This window comes from Populus nigra, chromosome 12 (assembly GCF_951802175.1).
Source record: "Populus nigra chromosome 12, ddPopNigr1.1, whole genome shotgun sequence".
NCBI classification, from domain to species: Eukaryota; Viridiplantae; Streptophyta; class Magnoliopsida; order Malpighiales; family Salicaceae; genus Populus; species Populus nigra.
In genome coordinates this window covers 3,299,343-3,318,727 of record NC_084863.1, presented here as the reverse complement: position 1 = coordinate 3,318,727, position 19,385 = coordinate 3,299,343, and the positions used below count along the sequence as shown (strand labels likewise).

At 33.6% G+C, this 19,385-nt stretch overlaps 3 protein-coding genes across 5 annotated transcripts; 2 read left to right on the top strand and 1 right to left on the bottom strand.

Annotated features, from left to right (window-relative positions):
• The first annotated feature begins 4,352 nt into the window (after nucleotides 1–4,352).
• LOC133669769 (rubisco accumulation factor 1.1, chloroplastic) lies at nucleotides 4,353–6,092 on the top strand. The gene has a single exon (XM_062090041.1). The coding sequence runs from the start codon at nucleotides 4,461–4,463 to the stop codon at nucleotides 5,817–5,819; it is 1,359 nt and encodes a 452-aa protein (XP_061946025.1). The 5' UTR covers nucleotides 4,353–4,460; the 3' UTR covers nucleotides 5,820–6,092.
• A 2,467-nt stretch (nucleotides 6,093–8,559) lies between these two features.
• On the top strand, nucleotides 8,560–11,529 carry LOC133669768 (pentatricopeptide repeat-containing protein At1g08070, chloroplastic-like). Of its 2 annotated transcripts, none has more exons than XM_062090040.1 (2): nucleotides 8,560–8,746; nucleotides 10,055–11,529. In XM_062090040.1, exons 1-2 carry the CDS (start codon nucleotides 8,713–8,715, stop codon nucleotides 11,434–11,436), a joined length of 1,416 nt encoding a protein of 471 aa, XP_061946024.1. In that variant the 5' UTR covers nucleotides 8,560–8,712; the 3' UTR covers nucleotides 11,437–11,529. The 2 variants fall into 2 exon arrangements, with proteins under 2 accessions (XP_061946024.1, XP_061946023.1); XM_062090039.1 differs by having other exon boundaries at nucleotides 8,888–11,529.
• A 730-nt stretch (nucleotides 11,530–12,259) lies between these two features.
• On the bottom strand, nucleotides 12,260–16,785 carry LOC133670233 (uncharacterized). 2 transcript variants are annotated; one of them, XM_062090752.1, is made up of 5 exons: nucleotides 16,511–16,785; nucleotides 15,617–15,915; nucleotides 15,452–15,541; nucleotides 12,970–13,334; nucleotides 12,260–12,845 (listed from the first exon to the last, which is right to left on the bottom strand). In XM_062090752.1, the coding sequence occupies exons 1-5, from the start codon at nucleotides 16,695–16,697 to the stop codon at nucleotides 12,581–12,583; spliced, it is 1,206 nt and encodes a 401-aa protein (XP_061946736.1). In that variant the 5' UTR covers nucleotides 16,698–16,785; the 3' UTR covers nucleotides 12,260–12,580. The 2 variants fall into 2 exon arrangements, with proteins under 2 accessions (XP_061946736.1, XP_061946735.1); XM_062090751.1 differs by having other exon boundaries at nucleotides 15,617–15,924; nucleotides 16,511–16,784.
• Between the last annotated feature and the right edge of the window lie 2,600 nt (nucleotides 16,786–19,385).

The following is a 19,385-nucleotide window of genomic DNA, read 5'->3' as shown; positions in this document are numbered from 1 at the left end:
TTATTATTACTACTATTAATTTTGTTTTTATTGTTGTTATCATTAATAATAATTGTATTTTCATTTTAATTTTATAATCATCATCATCACCATCATCATTATATCATCAATAATATTAGTATTATCATTTTAATTTTTATAATCATCATCATCATCATCATCATGTCATCAATAATATTAGTATTATCATTTTAATTTTTATAATCATCATCATTATGTCATCAATAATATTTGTATTTTTTATTTTAATTTTTATCATCACCATCACCATCATCATCATCATCATCATCAATAATATTAGTATTTTCATTTTAATTTTTATAATCATCATCATCATCATTATCATCATAATTATTAATGGTAGTAGTACAGTTTTCAGACCCAGCCAGGTGGCCAGCCTCGTCCAAGGTCCAGATTCTAGGTTATGACTGAGTCACCAGGTCGCTTGGATTGATTTTTTTTTAAATCAAAATGATGTCGTTTTAGTAAAAAAAACAAAAGTCAATGGGTTGCAACTAAGTTTTGACCGGGTCAACTGAGTCACACTGAGTTTTTCTTCCTCTATTTTTTCTTCAACCCGGCTAGGTTCCCGCCCCGTATCAGTCGGGTACCAGGTCGACCCGTCAGACTAGGCTGGGTTTCAAAACTAGAAGTAGTAGTACCAAAAATATTGCTACCATCACAACCACTACAACAATTACTACTATTATTATCACTACTAATTTTGTTATTGTTGTTGTTCTTATTACTATTATTATTATCACTACTATCATTAATAATCATTACCATCATCATTATTATTACCGTAACCATTATTTCAAATATTATTATTACTATTATTGTTGTTGTTGTTGAAAAAAATAAAAATCATGAATTTGATTTGAAGGATAAAATTTAAAACTATAAAAACTTAGACAAAAAATCCAAGAAAAACAATAAGAAATCAAAAGAAAATGGATCAAATTGAAATCATTATTATTATTGAAAAAATAAAAATCATAAGCCTGATTTGAAGGATAAAATTGAAAAATATAAAAACTTTGACAAAAGAACAAAGAAAAACAATAAGAAATTAAAAGTAAAAGGACTGAATCAAAATATCTTATATATACAAATTAAAAATCAAAGGTTAAATTGAAAAGAAATAAAACTTCAACAACAAAAAATAACTAAAAAACAACAATCAAAACTAAAAGGTCTAAATTTGAAAAGAATAAAAGCAATGAGGACCATAATGTATTTACTTGGGTATGAGAGAGAAATTAAAGAAGGAAAAAAAATGATCATCATCAATACATCAGTTACATTTGGAATACATGTGTCGCCTATAATTAAAAAGGAATCAACTAAGACAACAGAGGATATTTTTTAATCGTCGAAAACCACCGTAAGTGTCGCATAAAGTGTGCGGCTGTTCTAACACACCAAAAACTTTCCAATAAAAAAATATTATTTTAAAAGGGAATTATGTTACCACATTCAACCAAACTTATAATTAACAACAAAATCTAGGTTAAAATATCAAAATACCCTTGACTACAATGAACTAAATATCTTGCATCTAAGGGCACATGCGTAATTCTACTGTGTATAAAAAATAAAAAATATTTAAATGCCCCTACCCCTAGACCACTAAGTTTTTTTACTTTTAAGAGTATTTTGATTATTTTACTGTTTACAAAACATTGAATAGACATAAACACTCATAAACAAATTAGTAATAACTAATGCACCTTGTAAAATAATTACCAAAAATAACCCTGGTCCGAAGATATGTAATTTTTTATGGGAATAAAAAAATAGTCATTACACTATAGCGATGAACAATAAAATATAAGAGGAGCTACAATAAATCCTCATTTTGTTTTAGTTATTTGTTCATATTACATATTGTATAAGTTTGTGGATAAGTTATAAGATAATATATTCAATAATAAATTGAGATCATTAATGAAATGATGTGTCTTATTAAAAAGGATAAATAAAAATAATATTTATTTCTTAAAAATTAAAAACTTTTTTTTAGATAATTATAAAAAGGTTTGTTTAAAAAAATGTGTATTTTAGTTGAAAGAATTACAATTTTTTTAAAAAAAGTTATAGAAGTCTCTATTTAATAAATTAAAACATTAATATAATGATATGTACTATTAGAAATATAAATAAAACTAATTCATATTTATTAAAAATTAAACATCTATTTTTTCAAAACAAATTAAAAATTTTATTTAAGAAAACATGTATTTTGATTTAAAATATATTATTTTAATAGAAAATTTGTATAAGATTCTATTCAATAATTTACAAAGTGTCTTATTAAAAATGATATATATTGAAACTAATTCTTATCTATTAAAAATTAAACACGTGTTTATTGAGGAAATCCTAAAAGAATTGTTTCAAAAAGACATGTATTTTGGATGAACATGAACTTTTTTGTGATAAGTTTATAGAAGATTTTATTCAATGAATTAACATCATTATGAACTGTCTTATTAAAAAGAATAAATAAAACTAATATATATTTATCAAAAATTAAATATTGATTTATTGAGGAAACTCTAAAAGAGCTGTTTCTTAAAAATACATATTTTGATTGAAAATATACTTTTTTAGAGAATATATATATATATATTAATTGTGACGATTAATGAATCAACATGTCTTATTAAAAAGTATAAAAAAATGAATTTTATTTTTACAAATTAATTGTGAGCAAAAAAATTGAAAAACCGATTAAACCGAGAAAACCAGAAAAAAAAATCAAAAAACCCGAACCATTAAAAAAACCGATTAAAATTTTGAAAAAACCGCCCGGTTTGGTTCAGTTTCATAAGCTTGAAACCGAAAAAACCAAACCGAACCCAAACCAAAAAAATCGAGCAAAAACCCAGCTAAACCGAGCCAAAATAGAGCCAAACCAAAAAACCCAAGTCAAAACAGAGCCAAACCGGTTCGAACCGGTTTTTGTCTTAAAAAACCAAATCAAACCGAAATGAATCCGATTGGTTTGAACTGGTTTTGGTTTTTTTTAATTCAGTTTGGTTATTTTTTTTATATAAAAATCAAACCGAATCGAAAATGATCACCCCTATCCTTTTATGGAGAAAAACTTGAAGGATTGTTACAAAAATATGTCTTTTAGTTAAAACTATAAAGGTGACCTACGTTTCGCTATGAACCTGGCTGAATTTTCTGTAATGTAAAAAAATAATGTTAAATAACTATTAATATATTTTAAAGAAGAAAAAATCATATAAAAATAAAAAAAAAATTGCCAATCCCTGTAAATCCAAACATATAAGGATGAAATTGAAAAAATAAAATTAGCTAAAAAAATCTAAAAAACCAAAATAATAAAAATTCAGGTGAAGTCGCCAAAACTCGCGAGAGGAATCATGTGAACAAAACATGAGATTAATTTTATTTTATCTTTATTTAATAATATAATTAAATAAAAATTATCTAAAAAAATAATATTATTAAATCTGGTGGGGTTTATAATCTAAATTGCAAGTTTAATAAGTTAGTTCAAATTAACTTAGGTCGATCGAAGATGTTATACTCTTGATATTTAAAAAACAATTCTACTTGTATATTAAATCTAAGTTTATAATTAATATTTACTTGCAAATATAATAGCAATACATGCATATTTAAAATAAAAAATTTTAAAAATTTATCCGACCAACAAGAAAGCATGAATAAATTACCTAGTATTAGCTAAATGAATTAAATCTAAATACAAATGCTCGTGGTAACAGTCGTTTGTAGAAGATAATGATAATTGTTGTGAATGGTTTTTTTTAATTGAGAATGGTTGAATAAAGGAGTTTTAGATTTAAATCTTGTGATTGTATTTAAAAGGAAAAAAAAAAACAGTTGAATTTAGAACACTTTGGCGAAATGACGAATATTGCAATTGAAAAATATAACTCCGGAACACAAATTGGAGAAATTAAAACTATAGTTTCTAAATACTTCCTACTATATATATATATATATATAAACAATTTTATTTTCTAATTTAAAAATCCATTTGATATTATGGTAGCAATTATTTTTAAAAGTATTTTTTTATTTAGAAATATATTAAATAAAATATATTATTATATTAAATTTTTTTAAAAAATTAATTTTTTTTTTAAAATAAAATAAAAATTTAATGTTTTTTAAAATATTTTTGAAATGCAAAAGAATGGAGCTCAAAATCATTTATAAATAGTTGTGTATTTGCAATAAGGCCCATTCCTACTCCAATAAATTTCAACAAGACCAACTCCGAATTTCAATCCTATTAGCTTCCCGCTTACAAGGCCCAACCAACCCACAGAGCACAACAAAACAAAACTGTTCCTTCTCCCTCCCTCCCTCCCTCCCTCCCTCCCTTCAAGATAAGGCACCCTTTCCCTATCTTCCTCAAACGCCCATCCCTTCTCTCACTCAGTCACTCAGTCACTATGCTTTCTCCAACTCTAAACACCCATAAGCCTCTCTTTCTTTCAAGCTCTAACAACAAACCCTTTTCCTCTCCTTTCCTTAGCCAACAACCTCTCTTCATCCTTCATTTATCAAAAACCCCTTTTAAACCCACCAAAACGCTATCAGTTTCAGCCACTCGTATCCCCTCTTCTCCACCTCCTGCAAATCAACAACTCTACCAACCCTTTAGACCTCCACCTTCTCCTGTCCCTTCTCAATACAGGTCTCTTGACGCCCCTTCTCGTCTCGAAATCCTCGCTAATCGTCTTGGCCTTTGGTACGAGTATGCCCCTTTAATCCCTACTTTATTCCAAGAAGGTTTTACTCCACCATCAATAGAAGAAGCCACTGGTATTTCTGGGGTTGAGCAAAACCGTTTAGTTGTTGGAGCTCAAGTGAGGGGTTCTTTAGTTCAGTCTAACACTGACCCAGAAATTGTTGCTTCATTTGACCTTGGTGGTGCGGAGTTATTGTATGAAATTCGTCTCCTTAGTGCCACGCAGCGGTCTGCAGCTGCCCGCTATATCGTCCTTAATAAGATGGACGCTAAGGGTGCTCAAGATTTGGCCCGTGCCATGAAGGATTTTCCTCGTAGGCGCGGGGATACGTTCTGGGAGAGCTTTGATTACGTTCTCCCAGGAGACTGCCTGTCGTTTATGTACTACAGGCAGTCTAGAGAGCATAAGAATCCGTCAGAGTCGCGGACTAATGCTCTACAGATGGCATTAGAGGTTGCAGAGTCTGAAAAAGCGAAAAGTGCGATTTTGAAGGAGTTAGAAGGAGGGGGAGAAATGAAAGAGAGGGCAGAAGGAGAAACAGCAGATGGGGTTCGGGTTCCGGTTGTTAGGTTGAAGATTGGTGAGGTTGCGGAGGCGACTAGTGTTGTGGTTTTACCGGTTTGTAGATCAGAGGACGGGGAAAGAAAAATTGTGGAAGCACCGTGGGAGTGTAAGGGCCAGGGTGAGTTTGGTGTGGTGGTGGCAGAGAAAGCGTGGGAAAGGTGGGTGGTGTTGCCAGGGTGGGAACCGGTACTTGGGTTGGGTAGAGGGGGAGTGGCGGTGGCTTTTCCAGATGCAAGGGTATTACCATGGAAGGCAAATAGGTGGTATAAAGAGGAGTCTATTTTGGTGGTTGCTGATAGGGGGAGCAAGGAAGTGAAAGCAGATGACGGGTTTTATTTGGTTACTCTTGACGGTGCCGGTGGTGATTTCAAGGTTGAAAGGGGTTCCGCGTTGAAGGAAAGGAATGTGGTGGAATGTTTAGGGACTGTGTTGTTGGTGGTTCGGCCACCAAGGTACGAGACCGATGATCAGTTGAGTGATGAGGACTGGGAGTGAAATCATAGTGAGTTAGCAACTCTATTTTACTCTTGATTACATGGAGATTAATAGACAGTGTTGTATGATGCTAGTAATGCTTAAGACTTGAACTTGGGATTGATACGGGCATCAATGCCCTGTATCAGGTTACTGCAATCCTTTCTATTATCAAAACTAGCAAGCTGCCTTAATACTCTGCTGTGTTATTTGTTAGGAGGCAACTTAATTTTTGTACTATTTGTAATTTATGATACATAATAATTTAAGATTCCATTAATCATTCTCCTTTTAGATTTCCACATCTTGAACGTCCATATTCCATCCTAAAATGATGTGTTAGAGTGGCTAACATATGATGGAAGCCTTCTTGACCCTTAACAGTGTGTGTTATCTGTTATTCCTCTTGCTAGCTTGTCTTAGTTTTCAAAAAGAAGTGATACGAAGTAGAAGAATGCATAACAATGCAATTTTACATGCTTTTCTCAGTATCAGGAATGCATGTCATGAGTAGCATAATTCAGAGAATTCATTTAAGTCATTCTTTGAAAGTTTGTGTTCTGCGATGCCATTTTGATAAAACCTTCCATCTGCTTTCATAATTTTGGCCAAGATGGCGAACCTGAGAGGGTTGAGAAAATCGGAAGGTATATTACGTCTTATTCAGGGGCTTCTTTAAAGATTTGGCTGGACCATTAAAGGTTATGCAACAACAGCTTATATCTAGTAAAGCATCTGTATGGATGTAAAACAATTTTTTATTTCCAAAATGTCCCATAGCTTTGCAATTCATACATTTGCAGCCGAGGAGAGCCAGTTTATCTGTTTTCATCGTTCTTGAGCTTTGCCTATTAAAAGAAAAAAGAAAAGATGGGAGGAGAAGAAAAAAAGTTGTGCTCTTGTGTGCGTACTTTTCAATTACAAGTATAGTTTAAGATGCTCTTGTTGGACATTCTAAAGCTCTAAAGGATCTATTTAGTTGACGAAGTTCAATTTTTTGTGATACAAAGTTCTGGCAGCTGAAATATGGTTCAAGTTTTCAGCTTAGGGTCTTTGTGCTAGCTCTGTTTTTGTCGTAGAGTGGCAATCAATATCTCTGATGCACACCATGCAATCATTCTGATCTTTTAGTTCGATTAGAATTTACAGAGTACTGTAAGAGGCAGATTTGGAGAACAAATGACAGGTAAGCAACTTTATGTAGTTATTTGACATGCCATGTCAGGAAGGATTTCAGTCTTTTTCAGTTCACAGTTCCATGAGTTTATCCTCGTATGTAGTGTAATGTGTTAATGTGTTAGTTATCTTCTTGAAAATGACCAAGGAGTTTTCTGTACTACACCGCTCACTGTTTATTCTCTGTTTATTTGCTGAAATATCCTTTATTTTTTTTCCTTTTCAAATCCCTGCTTTTTACTGAATGTGTTGGGAGCAACTGCAAATCAAAATAACACTACAATTAGAAAGTTTCAGCCTTATCATCTACGCATGCTTCCTTTCTAATAGTTTGTATGCGTAGGATCAAACGTTTAATGTTGTCATTGCTATGCATCTGGTCTTACTTAGCAGGGTTTTTAATGCACTCTCTCTCTCTGTCTCTCTCTCTCTCTCTCTCTCTCTCTCTCACACACACACACACACACACACACACACACACACTCAGTCACACACTTTGTCAGGTTTAATACTTCCTTGCAGCTGTCATTACTGTCGTCTGATATTTGATGGCAGGTTGCTACACACGCATGCATGCATGCAAAATTTGTGTATTTTACGAGCTTCATGCTTATTATGTGTGATCATAGCTTTTCTTTTCTTAATTGTGTTTGAAAGGCTTGCCAAGATCTCTTGGAAAAGAATATGATGTGAACACCAAAAGTAGGAGCATGGTAATATTTTTTTTGTAATTATAGTTCTATCAGCTGTTTAATCAGGTTTACAACAAGCTCTCCAGTTATCATTTGCCTAATTATTCACTGCCTCCGCGTTGGTGTGTGCTGGCTTGCTGGAAAATTGTAAGCTATTCGAGAACATCGCCTAGCTAGTACTACGTCTGGCTGATGATTGATCTTTTGTCGATTTTGTTCTATATTTTTCGACTTGTAAAATAAATGGAGACCATGAACTTCAGTGCTAGCAACTGAACTGATATCAACAAAAGGTTAGCAAGCATAGCTAGACAAACAAAGGGATTTTGTGAGCAACTTAAGCATCAGAAACCAGAACGTCAGACGAGGCTGCTTCTTGATTTGACTTGGTACGAATTGCAAGAAAACAAAGCCCTTCTGGTGCAGAGGTGATAGAGTGCTTTTTACAAGCAACAAGCAAATTAAGGTCGACTGCAGTTGGGTCATGTGGTTAAGGGTTAGAGAATTTGTTGCTCCTTTTTGAGTTAGAAGCAAGAAACAAAACAAAAATAAAACAAGGAGCAATACTCCAAAGCAGTTGTTGTTTCTATGTTGCCGAGGATGCAAGAAAGCCTTTACGAATGCTGAATATTCTATGCTTCAATATAGGATAAAATCAAAAGAAACTGTTCTTGCAGAACTTGAGGACAGGAACCAGAGGTGCTCGCAATGAAAACAAGGTAAAGAAGAAAATATTAGGAATGCTTAATTCAATATAAAAATCCCTTCCTCTTCATTCTAATAAATCGAAAAGAAACCTATCCATATACTCTTATATACTACACATTTTATTAATAATATATTTTTATAAATCAAAGGAATATATAAGAACATATTCCTGGGTTTCCTCAAAATCAAAGAATAAAGTTTCCAATGTCCATTTCAAATGTTTGCCTTTAGATTTCTTAGATTAAAGATTCTCAGCTTGCGAAACAAAAAGGCTCGCTTCATTGTCTGAGAAAAGGTCACTTCATTGGCCGTGTGGGTTGGCTCGTCTAGGCTAATCCATGCTGGATGGCTGGTTCCCAGGCCTGGCTCGAGGTAAGCTGTCTCTCTAACTACTCAGCCTCCCAAGTCCCAACAGACCTAAGACTAGAATAGTAATTAAACTACTAAGATCCATGGTATGAGCACTCACACTCCATAGCTCTTTAAGGGTTTTTTTTTTTTCTTTTCTTTTAGGGTTTGATGAAAAGAGGGGTTGATGGATGATATTTGTGTGGCTGAAAAGAAAAAACATGCAAGGTGATCACCTTACATGACAACTTCACAAGGATGCCCAACAGAAAAGGGCCTAAATCATGGAAATGCCGCTGGTGTCCAAGCCTACTTCCCTCCCCCTCCCCCTCCCCCTCCCCCTCACATTTCAAAAACTCAAACAACCCATTCCTCCACCTTCCACCTTCACCAAAACCCCACAAAACCCATCACCCCAACATCAAAACAAACACCAAAAGCATCTATCTTTCACTCCTAATAACCACCTCTGTCTTGACCAAACCCAGCAGCTCCATGCCCACATAATCAGAACCCACTTCAATCACGCCCAACAAGTTTCTTTTAGCCCCTTCGAATCACACTTAAGCCATGAAGCCCGGTACAATCTCCTTATAACATCATACATTAAAAACAACAAGCCAAGATATGCACTGAACACCTATACTTACATGAGAAAACTTGACATAGAAGTTGACAGTTTCATTATACCATCAGTTCTTAAAGCTTGCAGCCAAATCTCAGTAGCCCGGATGGGGAAAGAGATTCATGGTTTTTCTGTTAAGAATGGATTGGTTAGTGATGTTTTTGTAGTCAATGCATTGATGCAAATGTACTCGGAATGTGGTAGTTTAGTATCGGCCCGATTGCTGTTTGATAAAATGAGTGAGAGAGATGTTGTTTCGTGGAGTACGATGATTAGAGCTTATAGTAGAAACAAATTGTTCAAAGAAGGGTTGAAACTTATTGAAAATATGCATTTTTCGAATGTTAAGCCTAGTGAGGTAGCTATGATTAGCATGGTTAATCTATTTTCTGACCTTGAGAATGGTGAAATGGGGAAAGCAATGCATGGTTATGTTATAAGGAATAGCAATAGTGAGAAAATGGTTGTGCCTTTGACTACTTGTTTGATTGATATGTACGCAAAGTGTGGAAATTTAGATGCTGCAATAACACTTTTTTATGGTTTTACTCAAAGAAGCATTGTTTCATGGACTGCCATGATTGCTGGCTACATTAGGTGCAATGATTTGGAAGAGGGTGAAAGATTATTCGTTAGAATGATTGAAGAAAATGTGTTTCCTAATGATATCACCATGTTGAGTTTGATTATTTCATGTGGATTTGTAGGGGCTGTACAATTGGGCAAGCGGCTACATGCCTACATTTTAAGAAATGGGTTTGGAATGTCTTTGGCTTTAGCCACTGCTTTGGTTGACATGTATGGAAAATGTGGTGAGATAAGAATTGCAAGAGCTATATTTGATAGCATGAAGAACAAAGATGTTATGACTTGGACAGCTATGATATCGGCTTATGCGCAAGCTAATTGTATAGACTATGCTTTTCAACTATTTGTCCAGATGAGGGATAACGGAGTGAGGCCAAATGAATTGACAATGGTAAGCCTGCTTTCGTTATGTGCAGAAAATGGAGCCCTTGACATGGGCAAGTGGTTTCATGCTTACATAGACAAGCAAGGTGTTGAAGTAGATGTGATACTGAAAACTGCTTTAATAGACATGTATGCCAATTGTGGGGATATTAGTGGGGCTCAGAGGCTGTTCAGCGAAGCCATAGATCGAGACATCTGCACATGGAATGTAATGATGGCTGGATACGGGATGCATGGATATGGTGAGAAAGCTTTGAAACTATTCACAGAGATGGAGACACTGGGTGTAAAACCCAATGACATCACATTTATAGGAGCTCTGCATGCTTGCAGTCACGCTGGTTTGGTGGTGGAAGGAAAAGGACTTTTTGAGAAAATGATCCATGACTTTGGCTTGGTTCCAAAGGTTGAGCATTATGGGTGTATGGTTGATCTTCTTGGTCGAGCTGGACTGCTTGATGAGGCCTATAAGATGATTGAAAGCATGCCCGTGAAACCTAATATTGCAATATGGGGTGCTATGCTTGCTGCTTGCAAGATTCATAAAAATTCTGACATGGGGGAATTAGCAGCGAGAGAGCTTCTTGCATTGGAACCTCAAAATTGTGGTTACAAAGTTCTCATGTCAAACATATATGCTGCAGCAAACAGATGGAATGATGCTGCAGGCATGAGAAAAGCTGTGAAGGATACAGGAATAAAAAAGGAACCGGGAATGAGCTCAATCGAAGTAAATGGTTTAGTTCACGACTTTAAAATGGGAGATACAGCACACCCTCTGATTGAAAAAATCAGTGAAATGCTAGCTGAGATGAGCAAGAAATTAAAAGAGGCTGGCTACTTGCCAGACACATCTGTAGTCCTGCACAATATTGACGAGGAAGAGAAAGAAACTGCACTTAACTACCATAGCGAGAAGTTGGCGATGGCTTTCGGTCTCATCAGTACTGCTCCAGGGACTCCTATTCGAGTTGTTAAGAATCTCCGAATTTGTGAGGACTGCCATACAGTAACCAAGCTGTTGTCTAAGATCTACAAAAGGGTAATTATAGTCAGGGACCGTAACCGTTTTCACCATTTTAGAGAAGGATCTTGTTCTTGTGGTGGTTATTGGTAACGATACCAAGAAAGTTTCTGTATTATTATTATTATAAATCGTTTATGTACATGCAGATAATTACATTGAAAGCTATGTTCAAGCTCTATCAAATGTCCAACTGGGAAAAGATGTCTGTTTGAACCAGCAGCATCCTAACCTTCTATTGATCTGAAATTTAGGATCCTATAAGAGACCATCTTGAACTCTCGATTAGCATTGTTAATATGTAGTTCTTTCATTACGTCACTACAAAGAAGCAAGGAAATATTGAAATATTTGCAGTACTGCAAGTGTGATGTAGCTAGAGACTGTAACATTGGAAAATGACCTTTCCAAGATTGGAGCAACAAAACCTCATTTCCTTGAGGAATTTCTCGTGAGTTTCTCACTGTTTTCGAACTGTCGGGCACCTCCAACCCACTCTCAAGTGTTGTAAATTATAAAGCAGGTTTTGAATCAAATAGGTTCCAATTGTCAATCGGCTTTTTATATACTCAAGGATGGTAGTAAAGATGAGATCTATTAGTGCTTGATAGCATTATCTGAAGATGCTATATTTGTAATACCTTCAAGCTTACGATGCAATAAATGCGAGTGCATATTATTTTATAATCACATAAAGATTAATTTCTTGACGATTTACATACTACCTTTTCCTTCAAACTTTCTTTTGCTAAAATTGTACTTGGTTGTTAGTGATTATTATAATTATGAAAAAATTAGAAACCTTTTTACAGTACATAAAATGAATTTGTTTAACAGTTCATAATCTAACAGGTATGAATTCAGGTGTCGCTTATTTTCTATTCAATTGTACTATAATATTTAGTAAGTAGCAGAATTATGTAAAAATGAATTAAGTTACTAACTGATAAGATAGATAAATTGTTGTGACACCAAGGATTGGTAAATCAAGTACAAGTGGGCTTCGTACTTTGGTGCTGATTGTCAACAGCAAAACAACAGAGATTCTAATGTGAATTTTAGGCAACAGGCCAGAGAAGGGAAACGCGACAACTCAAGTTCCACATGTTAATGGTATTCCTGAAAATGTGTAATAATACATGTTGGATTTAGACAACCAGAATTTCGAACAGATCCAATTTGCTTCACGGTTCAGCTGTCACTGCAAATGCTGCGTTACAAGGCAGCAGACTAACTGTTAACCAAGCCACTGTGAGGCGCGACGATCCCCACTGCCACCAACAGAGTGCCGAATACTGATTTTCTCACCAGCATACTTCTGTTGAAGCCATTCAAAACCATTCACATCAAGTTTCCCATTTACTGATTTCCCTTGCTTTCTCCGTGTTTGCTGCTCCCGTATGGAAGCCCAGAGTTTCTGAATGGCATCCCTTTGGCAAGATGTGAACCTTGCGACATTATCAAAGGCATGCTTTACCAAAATGTCTATCACTGTTTGGCACCTGACATGAAAAAGTTTCGAGCTTTTCAATAAAAGAGACTACATAATTATCACTCGCAGTGCAGAAAAGTATTTGATATCTGAAGTGTGTGTGCAGTACGTGCAGAAAAGGTGAATATTTGTACCATGGTATTTTGTAACGCCGAGCAGCAATCTCTAAACAGGTAATCAAGGCCTCTCGCTGGTACTTGAGGAATCTCTTACTCTCTTCTTCCTCTTCCTCCCTCACCTTGACTGGCATATCTTTCTTCCCCTTAACCTTCTCATCTTTCTTCACTGTGCTTGGAATCAGAGCATCAAGCCCAAACGGATCAGACACATCCTTATTCTCTTCAGCTTCAGCACCTGAACATGTATCTTCTCTTTTAATATATTCATCAGTTGTCGCTGCCTTATCGATTAGTGATGCAGCTTCCTCTATGTCATCATCCTTGGTTGCAACAGGAAGATCAGCTATGGCATCTTTTACTTGTCCAGCTGTCTTTGAAAACTATATGAAGGTCCACAAAATACAGCATATATCAGACAAGTTACAATATCTGAAGTAACATCTTTAAGTTAGCATACTCTTAGATCACAGAAAAAAAATGTTATCACACTTGTCAGTCATTTTAATTCTCAGCCTATGTTTTACTTAAAAGACCAGATCATTAACAGAACGTTCATCTCAAAAAGTTCAAAATCAAACAGAAAAATAACAAACAAAAAGTAAACCAAAGACCATGATGAAAACAGACCAGGCAGTATAATAAATTAGACATAACCAATCAAATCAGAGAGGTTGATATCATAGTGAAGTATATTTATACAAGATGTTTCACTAATCAGCCAACAAAAAAGAACCGCAAGAAAATATATATTCTACTGTATCTTTAGGAAGCACCATTTGGTTACAACAGTCACATCCACATCCAAACACCACTTTACCATCTAAATTATCAACTATATTACATTAAATTTCAACTATGCCCATCATTGACTTTGAATGTATTACTCCTCATTTTCTTTGTTACTTTTAATGGATAAAATTAAAGCAAAAGAGATCCTGGTTATGTCATCAATAACATTCTTAGCTTGAACAGCATATCTACCCAACATTTCCATTCCTCAATTAAGTTTCTGACATTAAAGCAACTTATGGAGTTTCTCCAATAATTTGAACCCACAAGACCATATTACAGCAGTAGCTGCCCATCCCAGAGGCATCTGTAGGAGGATACCTTAATGTCCTTGCTGTAGTTTCTCTGTCTTATCTTAATAGTACATATTGTTTTGCCAGGATAAGAAAATGACGTTCAAAATTAAGGAGGACAGGAACATGCTACTACGATCAAATGTATTCTTTCTTCGATCTGTTCAAGCTGATAGATGCAGCCAAGGAAAAAGAAATCTAGGAGCTATTTTCATCTGATTCTTCTTTTGAATTAGATGAAATTCTCATGAGATTAATCTATAACAAAACTGATAGGAGGTGGCAGGTCCATGCAGTTGATCGTTAATATTACATTATGGCTTATTTTAAGTGAGTTTCTTGTGCGTGGTCTGCATTGAATGTTCAATGGAGAAAATCTTTATATGTTTGATTATTCTAGAGTTTTCTGGAAGTTTTAAGAGTCTTGGGTTTTTATTTATAAAATCTGAGCTAGTCTTTCATATTTTCTAGTATTTCAAGGTTCATTATGAATTTCCTTATATATGATAACTAAACCAAGGACAAGAAAATATAGTACAAGGTCCTCACGAATATCTACTTGATGGAAAATAAATCTACAATGCCTTACCCAACTACTGATGGTAGGCAACAAGAATCTGCTTCAACCACTGTGGCCCATAGCTTTTACAACCCAACAACAATCTATATGAAATGTCAATGGTCAAGACCAAAAAAATTAATAAGAATAGGGTATCCCACTCATCAGAAACATCACCAAATAGTTTTAAATTAATACTTACACACAGGTGAAACCACCCTTATATTTGGCTGCATTTTACATATTACATTTCTTTTTCCATCCTTCCAAAAATAACAATTATTTTGTTGATACCAATTATCCTATATCTTCTAGTAGCTGATTACTCAGTACATTCAATCTCATAATAATTAATCACTGCCATTCCTTCTTTTTTTTTTTGAGAAAAAAAAAATAATGATTTTGAAGTGCAAGCAATTGGCCACACACAAAATAAAAATCCCCAATTGGATCCTTAATGATTGATGATACTCACTCATAATTGATTTCATCGAGTGAATGTTATTTTACAATCCTAACACTTCTACAGCTAACAAGTATATTGACTACTAGTGATACAGAATGCAAGGAGAAGTGAGCTAAAACAAATGAATGCAATATAAACTACAGTAGATTGAAATTGCAAATAACCAAAATCATATATGAACATTTTGATGATTTTCATATCCAATATCCTAAATATTAGCAAAGCAAACATGAAAGCAAGAACTAGCCAGAAATTAGCAAAGCACGAATGAATGTCAAAAACTAATGCAGACTGTCACACACTCCATACTGTAACATATGAAGATGGATTTTGAAGTAAGGATTCAGAGATTTTAAAAAGAAAATGCCATGATAGAAGTAAAGTGCATACCAAAAAGCTGTCATCAGTGAAGAAGTCATTTGCTAACACTGCCCTAACTGTCCATGTAGCTAATTGGTTCTTCTGCTTCTTATTGAGGCACTGCAATAGGAAAATATGGTAAGACCCAAAGGAGACATTTTCTTCTGAAAATATACTATGATGCTACATACTTACTTCAGCTGCATCCTGAGCTGCCGAGAACAAGGCATGATAATCTGCCCGCACAGAAAGATCTGTGCAAGAAGTGGTTGAGGACATGGCAGCCTCAAGTATGGCAAAGAAGTGGTCACTAGTTCCTGGTTTTACACTTCCAGCCTGAATTAGCTGTATGGCAAGCTTTGAAGCCTTAGAAAACTTAGCTGGAGTCTTGATATGCGATGCTATCTTCTTCATGGCCTCTATAACTTGCGTCTCTGAGGCATCTGTTGTTGTTTTAAACCTCAACCGCTTTCCAGATGCAGTGGCCTTTTCAGCTGCACCATCTGTTAGTTATAATGGGACATTTAGCTTCTATAGAGCAAATAATAGGATATATAAAATAAAACTTCTATTTGAAAGGATGTGTTAGGCAAACTCCAAATCATATCAAAGTCCAGAATCTAAGCAAGATATATGGAGTGAAAGAAACATTAATAGTCTTTCAGAAATAAATTCAGAACTGGCAGTGGCAATAATATCATCAGAAAGCAATCCTTTATGATCACAAAGAAACTAAACCCTCCATTACAAACACTAATACAAGCATTCCTTCAAGTATCCCTGACATTTCAGATCCACTTAACAACAAATTAATAAAAAGAACTCAAACTTTTATTATGGGAAAAACTCTATTTCCAAATAAGAAGAACAAATGTCATTACATGATCACAAAGAGCACAAGGTACACTTCCATAGACATTCTTGAAGCAAAATTCTTTCCTTCCAGTGGTTTAGACTCAAAAGTAAAAAATAAAAAAACCCAAAACTTCAAACCTTGAAAATAAATTGAAAACCCCAGAAACTATTATCAAAGATACATGCATAAAAAGAACAAAATCTAGAAAGAAAAAGAAAGGTATGGAAGTTTACCTTCTGGGTCTGGTTTCGCTTCCACTGGTTTAGGGCGCTTGAGGGCACTTTTCAAAGCTGGTTTTGGTGGAGCTGGCACTGTAGATGGTTCTCTTTTAGTTGTTTTTGAAGTATCGTTAGCTTCTGCTTCTTGGTTTTGTTGCTGATGAGAAGGTGGTGGCAAGCCTTCAAATAAACTATCACCCATTCAGATTTGCAAATTATTACAATTGCTGAACAAGATGATTCTCCCCACTCCCTCCCTCCCTCCCTCTCTCTCTCTCTATCTTATGATCAAAACTCGAAAGTTTTAAGCCCTTTTGGTTCTTTAATGACTGAGGAAGACGATGATGGATGGATGCTGCTTTTAATGGGCCAAGTTAAAGTTTGTGATTGAAGCCTAAATGCTGTGGCTGAAGAAGCCCAGTATGATTCAGTACTCAACTTTGATCATTTGGGTAACCCTGTCATAGTCCATTAATTAGAAATACGTTTGGGCTTAATCACCTAATTTGGTTAAGTTGATTAAACTCATATAAATTTAATGTGTTTTATGGATATAAGGTCTGGTTTAGGCTCGTAATTATATACAATTAAAATTTTGATATTTTATAAATTATAAAATTTATTTATTTAATTTTTTTGAACTCAAGTGAGTTGAATATATCAAGTTAAACTAAATTTTTTTTTTATGAAAATTACACATGGTTGAGTTTTTATTACTAATTTTCACGAGTCAATATTTAAAAGCAGGCATATAGCATTGTAAATGCTATAACATCGTCAATATTAGGTCTAATTTTCACTTATTGCATTACTATTAAATTATAGTTACCTCTCATCTCTTTTCTAGCAAAGAAACAAGCTTTTTTTATTGCATTAAAGAAATCTAATAGAAAGCCCACTAAAAAGAAATTTGCAGTCAAATTTTTTTTTTTAAAATGAAAATAAATACTCAATCCATAAATTATGAAATATAAAGACAAAAGGAGTATAAGGCATACAGGTTGTGTTAAATTGATTGGGTTTAAAAAAATCTTAATTCATTACCCGATCCATGATATCTATTTTTTAGGTTTTTTTAATTTACTATCATTTATAACATTCACAGTATCTGACTTCTACGAGTTGAGTTTGGTCAAATAATATAAATATTATATATAAATTAATTTTTTTTGAATATCCCTACATAAATTAGGGGTAGGGTAAAATACAATGAGTTTTCAAATTCTAGGTTTTAAGCTAATTTATAAAATTTGGATGAAAGCAATTTCACAAATAACTTAAGATTTGGTTAATTTAAGTTTTTGTTCACTTGTTAGTTGTGAATTTAATTTAAAATAAATTACTTTTATGGAAAGGTAAAAAACTTTTTTATTTTTTATTGTTATTTTAATTTTTACTCAATCAAAGAGTAATTAAAAAATAAATAATTTTGTATATCATTTTTGGCAAAATGCTCTTTCTTCCTACCACTTGACTAGCATATTTAACTCATTTTCCTCAATGAATCATTCATCAACCAAATTAACAATAATTTTTATAAAGTTAACCTTTAACATAACATGTGTTTAAATAATGCATTTTAGATTGACAAATCAACATGATATATATATATATATATATATATATATATATATATATATATATATATGTGTGTGTGTGTGTGTGTGTGTGTGTGTGTGTGTGTGTGTGTGTGTGTGTGTGTGTAACATATATCAAACTTATAATTGATAACAAAAAGATCATAACATGCATACTAATCATATAATATATCTTTGTATAAATTAAAAAAAAAAACAAAAAAAAATTACTTACTTGTTAGAGCACTTTAATTTTGATCAAGTTTTGTGTTTGTCAATGATCAATTCTTTATCATTAAAATTTTATTATTTCTCACTTGGTGTAAGAAAAGCTTTCTTCAATAAATCTTCAGGATTCCAACAACACCACCTTATTTAAATACATTTATGAAAAAAGTTCAGCAATCCAAGAAGATAGTACTCAGGACTTCTACAAAGATTGAACCTAAACTCTAGATTAAGAGAAAGTTTTAGAGGCTGTCAAAATAATGCATAATTAACCAATCCTCAAACACTTTTCTTCAAACTTTTTTTTATACAGAATTTTAAGAATTAAAAGCTTATGGACTTTCCCTACCAACAACTTTGATTACCCACAATAAAACCAGAATTAAACATGAATGTTTTTGGATTAAAATCATGTGACTATTGAGCTGAAAAACATATTCATGTACTGTTGAAAGAGTTTTAAAAAAACTAATTAGTTTATTATTCTTTCATGAACTAGACAAACCAACGGGTTGGAATAATTAATTCTTCATAGATAATGCCTAGGTCCAGATTTTAATTGGTAAAATAATTTTTTATGATCTAAAATATTATTTTATGATAAACCTAGACCTAACCTGAAGCACGAGCTCGAATTGTGCTGGCACGAGTATGTATTTATACATTTAAATCCAAAGCTTTTGTTTAAAGCCTCTTCTTTATAAAAGCTTGGGTGTTATTTGAGCTCAATTTTAACTTCTCAACTTCTCACTTTATAAACATTAAGAAAGTTTTGTTTCTTTTCCATGTAAGATAGAGTTCTTTTAGAGAGTTTTGGGTTTTACCAAAACATTCCAACCAATGGTTATTTGAGATTAATTTCTCATATACTCATACTTTGTTTAAATTATATTAATTTTCCATGTTAAAGAGCTTATATTGAAGATTAAATTTCCACAAAGTTTTAACCCTAAAAATAAGTGGACCTCACTTTTAATTTGACCTCAAATTTGCTCATTAATCATGTTCTTAAATAAATTTTCTAACAATCCCCACATGAATGAAAATTTTCTGGCAAGTTTAAAAAATGACTCGAAGATTTGTAA